Source organism: Agrilus planipennis, unplaced genomic scaffold, assembly GCF_000699045.2.
Source record: "Agrilus planipennis isolate EAB-ADULT unplaced genomic scaffold, Apla_2.0 scaffold130, whole genome shotgun sequence".
Taxonomy (NCBI): Eukaryota; Metazoa; Arthropoda; class Insecta; order Coleoptera; family Buprestidae; genus Agrilus; species Agrilus planipennis.
In genome coordinates, this window is record NW_020438925.1 from 316,735 (window position 1) to 322,804 (window position 6,070).

A 6,070-nucleotide genomic window follows, 5' to 3' on the forward strand; every position below is an offset into this window, starting at 1 on the left:
AGGAGATCGGGCTGAAACTATAGCTACAAGCTATCCAAGGATGGTACTATAGAATGTCACCTCAAGGTAGGCCTAGTGGCGTCATCTCTTGGTTAGGCCGGAAACTTATCAATCCACCCTCGTAAGCTAAACCACATGCAGTTGTAACAGCCAATTTTCATATTATATGTACCTATATCCTTTTGCATATATCAGCACGTGAAGCTATTAAATAATTATTCTTTCCATACCACTTTTGTAGAGGGAGACTTACCGTTTATACTTAAATACTAAAAAAGTTTCACCGATGTTACAATTCATACAATTGAAAATGAAAATACGGGGGAAGATCGTAATATTTTTTACAGTTTGTTGTTTGAAAATCATGGCAATATCAAAAATATGAGATCAAGATCAAAATCAAGATTAACATGTCGAGAAACTCTTTTCATTAAGACCATTTACTAAAGCGGCGATGCAATAAATGAATAAAGTCGAATGAAGCATCAACGGACAAGTGGAAAAACGAATGGTAACGGACAAGTAGGAAAACATATGGCAAACGACAAGTGGAAAAACGAATCGCAAAAAAATTTTTACGGGCGGGTTTTCAAATTGGACAAGTACATCAACAATCTGCCCGTACAACTAGAATTCAAAATTTTCTTGCGATTTGTTTTTCCACTTGTTCGCTGAAGTTTCACTTCTACTATGTGTCCCAGCACACATTTCGTTTTCACAGGTTTATTGAAAATTATGATTTGGCTTTTACACAGACCGGAAATACAGGCAATGATGCCCAGCCGAGATAAAAACAACTGCTGAGCACAGCACACGCCGCCGGGACTCTAGCGGACTCTCCGCGCTGCTGCACATTGTATCCATGTAATACAGTCGTTGTCCTCTCTCCCCCCGCCAGCCTTTCTTTCCCCCACCCCTGCCGCCTCTAACTTCGCGATATACCGTTTACCCCCTCCACGCGGCCATAACGCTTTTTCGCGACAAAAAAATCGCAATACCCTCCATCTATAAAGAAGTTTCACTTCAAAAGAAACGAATGGAATTGCGTTTCCAAGCAGCCTTCGTACTAACAACCCCATGATGATGATTGAAATGAATATTGTGTGTTTAATTTTTATACTATTTTCTGTTTGGCTACATGTATACAGAATCCAAAGCAACATTCGCTTTGTTCTTTCAGAACATTTGCAGTACTTGAGGTTGGGAGATAATAACATCCATACTATTCCATCAGAAGCCCTTCGTCGCCTTCACAGATTACGTCACTTGGATCTGCGAAGTAATAACATTAGCTACATTGCAGACGATGCTTTTGCGGGCTACGGAGATTCCATAACGTTCTTAAATCTTCAAAAGAATGAGTACGTAGTATACATATAGTTAACTTTATTTAGCTGTTCAGTGCAACACTGCCATTCTGTGAAAGTAAAATAAAAGGATTAAGGTCTAACCTTAATGGAGTTCTGTTGTATTTTCTTTTGCACTCCGTACTCAATGCCTATTTTCGTTTGTTACAGTATAAAACAGCTGCCAGCTTTGGTGTTTGAAAATTTGAACTCGTTAGAGACGCTCATTTTACAAAACAATAAGATCATGAGAATACCAGAAGAAGTCATGGAACCTATTGTGGACACTCTTCGGGTTATCGATATAATGGGTAAGTTGAAAAATTTGGCTCTATACCTAAACATTTGTTCCTTTAAAATAAAGTAATAATTATTGAGGATTCAGTTTGGACCAACTATATTCTGCACTATTTTTCTTAATTCTTGCTTTCACTAATAAACTTGCCATTCTTATGACCAAGAAATTCAATGCAAATACTTTAAAATTTACATCACAAGTAGATACAGCCTTCAACTTCGAAAACCCAATTTTAGACATGGATCCTTCTAAAGTGTTAATAATTTAAAATACATTAATTATATATTATATCTCCTGGTTTGGAAGATTTTACGCCACGGGTATCATGAAAGATAAAATCAACATTTACTTGGATCAAACTCTGTTTAAATTAATCTGAATTAGGTACCTACTATCTAAAAGTAAATGGAGAGAACTTTAGCTAAAGGTCGTAGGCGAATAAATAAGGGCAATGTATGGTCTTATGTTGTTTTTATTTTAAAGCTACTATAAACATAAGAAGTAATTTGACAAAGTCTTAGCCCAAAATTATTGAGGGTGAAAACAAATTTGCAGTTCATAACTGTTAAATTACTTAACGAATTCGGCTGAAATTTAAAAATGTTGAGATAAAGTAAAGTAGTACCTACCTATTATTGAAAAACTCGGCAAAGTGAGAAACTTTAAATATAACCTAATACATTTTTTTCAGAATGTCGTCAAAGAGCAGCACAGACATTTTATCGATTCTATTTCATTGTAAGCTTTGTTCATATTACCTTTAATGGTTTCTGAATACTTCAATGACTTTCTAGGAACCAAGAACGCGTACTGTTCTTAAAATAATATTGAAATGTTTTTAAAATTTGATCTAATTCCTAACAATGCAAACAAGTCGTTTGTATACTAAAATTAAAAACGATTTTTCGTTGTTTGACAATGAATACAGAAAAACTATTTAATCTACATGAAATCTTCTGCTTGTCTAAATTGATTATTCTGTATTAGCCCATGTCACAACGAATACCCATCACCATATGAGTAGGACACCATACGTCATATTATGTTATTTTTATAAAGAGTATTCTTGTACTTGTACAGTGCAATAATTCTATTACTGCTAGCATCAGATATTTCAAACTACTGTATTCGATCTTTTGTATTCTATTTCTGTGTATAAATAACTTTATTATTTGTACATTTCTATAATCCCCTTTTACATTTTAACTTCAATTACTAACGGGGAAACAGTTGTACTTCTCCCTAAATGCAATTTTATGATGGGTTTCTTCGGTGATTTGAGACTAATTTCTTTCAATACTATTTCTTGTACTGATTATTTTCTGCTTTTGTTTTATGTCCAGAAAAATCTAAACTGTTTAAATATCGATGTACAAGACATTCTTATTTGTAAGAAAATAACAAAAATAACACTAAATTATTAAACGTAAGTAAGAATAAAATTTTCTTGAAAAGGTACGATTTCTTATTATTGTCTTCTTTTCCAACAAAATTATCACTATCAAGTATAAAACTGTTAATAAATAATTAAGTAATATATAAGTATAGTTTTATTTAATAATCATATTTTTTATTTTATCTTTTGTTATTTAAATTGATAAAAAATAATAAAAGCTATACTCTCTGGTACGAAACAAATGTTTCATGTAATTACCCACTATGAGTTTTTCAGTGGTTTTCCTATGTATTGATATAGATTCGAAAACTCACAAGGTGACGTCATGCGCAGACTTAAACGGATTTTGAACTCGTACGTGACATATCTTCCTGGGTATTCATTGTCTAATGGTATTAATCCACTTAAATTTTTTATGTTATTTAATATGAACATGTAAAGGAACAATTTTGTGGTTCTCCCCTTTATAATTTCATTTGGGTTGATTGCAGATAATCCACTCGTTTGCGAATGTGAACTGCAATGGTACGCGAATTGGTTGAGAAATCTCCGAGACAAGGATGACGAAATGATGCAGAAGAAGAGAACAGTCTGCCTCCACACAGCCGAACACAGGGAGTACAATTTACAAAATTTACCTCTGCAAAAGATGAACTGCGTGGTGAAAGCATACGATCCACGAATGATGAGTGCATCGGGCATTGTTGCGTTATCATCTTTGACTATTTGCTTTTGGGCTTTTATAGTCAAATTAACGCTATAGTTCGTATAATATGCGTTCGAATTTTCATTTTTAGTATTTGTACTGTACGCCACATAGACAAGTAGCCAGTTCGATTTTTATTAATTACACGAGAATGATAGTGTTCGATTTTGCGATTAATGAAATGCATTTGTAGCTTTGTCAATGAAAATATTTATAGATCTAAAATGATAAGCTTATTCGCAATTGTAATTTCTGTTTTTTGAATCGATGTTTTTGCGTTTCGCATTTGAAAACCAAACGATACATATCACTTGACTAAATTAAGTAAGTACATGACGGTTATGTCACAATTTGATACAAAAATTAGAAAGCCAAAAACGTATTAAAAACTGCCTTATTCTATTTTTAAATATTATTTCGAAATTAAGGAGCACTTGAACTAATGGAAAATTATCTATGAAGATATTGACCTTACCTAACCATACCTAACCTAACCAGGTAAGTTACACCCAAGGTTAGTTTTACTACATTTTATGTGATTGTTTATTTTTTAATAAATGCAGTTGAGTTTTTCGGTTTTTACTGTATTTAAAATTCTGAAGGCGAAGAAAACAACGACTATTCTCGATTTAAAAATGCTAATAAAATTTTAAAAAATAACAGCAATGCAATTGAAATGAACTAATGTAATGGTCTGTCTTCTCTATTTTTTGTTTGGGATTTATATGTTTAAATAAAAAATGGTATCGCAATTTTGACATAACTCGTAAATGATCCGTATACATATCAGATTGTACCCCAATGTATTTGACTGAATTGTAAAGGAATCGACTCCACCAATTCGAAAAATTTTGTTTGTGACTAATTGGGATGTCGTTTTTTTTGAACTATTCAACTTAACTGTCTTTCGCTGTCTCATGTTCTCTCGATGTTGTTCTTGATGTCATTGTATTACTAGACGTAGTAAGTAATATATTAGTGTATTTTAATTCTTTCTGTTTGCCACTTTGATTTACCGTTTGGTTTCTTGAGCGCATATCAGCACAAAAGAACACGACCTCCCAATCGAGTTACCAATGTGATGATGGCCTATACATATATACATATATATAAATATAATTTGGACCANAAATATAATATTATACATATCATGGTGGAAGTTGGTGAATTAATCACATGTGCCGTAGTAATTGTTAAGGTTATTATTCAATACTTGTACGTATAAAATAAGGTTTTGATACTGTCACGTTGAGAGACAGGGCGAGACAGAAGGGCCATACGTTTACGTGTGACCTTTGCCACAGTTTCTCAACGAATGTTAAATTAAGTAACAGTCAAATTTTTCGCTTTTACGAGAAAAAAAAAAGCTTTTCAGTACTTGACTCCTTTCAATTACTAGAAGAAATGAAAAAGTAAAAAAAAAATAATAAAGTTGTGCACTACATTTAGCCGTTCAATTGGATGTTGAATCGCTATACGCGTACCTAACTAATGATAGCTTTAGGATATAAACCTTTTATTAATATTATTATTACAATTACGATTATTATTACTGTTATTATTGCAGTTCGTTATCAGATGATTTACAAAATTCGTCACACTTACAGCATTCATATGTACTGCTTAGTAAGTTGTTCAATTGTGGGGAACGAAGTCTTACTATTTAGAGAAATTTCTAAGGTGTTACTAAAATAAATAAAAATCAACTTTTCCATATATATTACCTATTGCGTAAACATAAATTGTATTTCATACATCTTACTAGGCGAGCGGCGTACCCTCAGAAAGATGCATTAAAAAAATTACTAAAACTCCCCAAGAGATTTGCCGGATTGAATCCAAGTGGAATGGACTTGTTACTTTATCGGAAATGAAAAACATTTCATTGTTCGAATGGCAGATAATTTGTTATTAACAAAAAAAGTTGCAATATAGTAAAAAACAAAAAATATTTTGAAACAACTTTTTGAAAATGGACAAAAACTGGACGATTTCAAAAATTCATAATTCAGCTTCTACTAAATTTTTTTTAACTTACTAGGTCGCAAAACGATCAGTTATACTTATACTTTAATCTACTATTTTTTATAATAAGGCAACTTTCCATTTTCATCCTCAAAATTTTCATCGAAATATCTCCATTTCTTTTTCTTGCGAAACGGCAAAAATTGTAATTACAAATCATACGACAGGTTAAGGTACCATTAATGATTATTTTGAAATACGATAAGTTAAAAAAGTTTAGATGAAGCTGGGATATCAATATTTGAAGTCCACTTTTGAATATTTTCGAACCTTGCATCACCTAAGACTCGAAAATTTCG

The 6,070-nt window shown here is 32.4% G+C and overlaps 1 protein-coding gene across 1 annotated transcript in view; it reads left to right on the forward strand.

Moving 5' to 3' along the window:
* Positions 1-4,860, forward strand: part of LOC108736514 (slit homolog 1 protein) — a 31,595-nt gene extending 26,735 nt beyond the window's left edge. Inside the window, exons 7-9 of the mRNA XM_025974021.1 lie at positions 1,181-1,361; positions 1,518-1,657; positions 3,532-4,860. Of these exons, the coding sequence (XP_025829806.1) occupies positions 1,181-1,361; positions 1,518-1,657; positions 3,532-3,803 (593 nt within the window). The 3' untranslated portion in view covers positions 3,804-4,860. The remainder of the gene's footprint in view (positions 1-1,180; positions 1,362-1,517; positions 1,658-3,531) is intronic.
* The last annotated feature ends 1,210 nt before the right edge of the window (positions 4,861-6,070 follow it).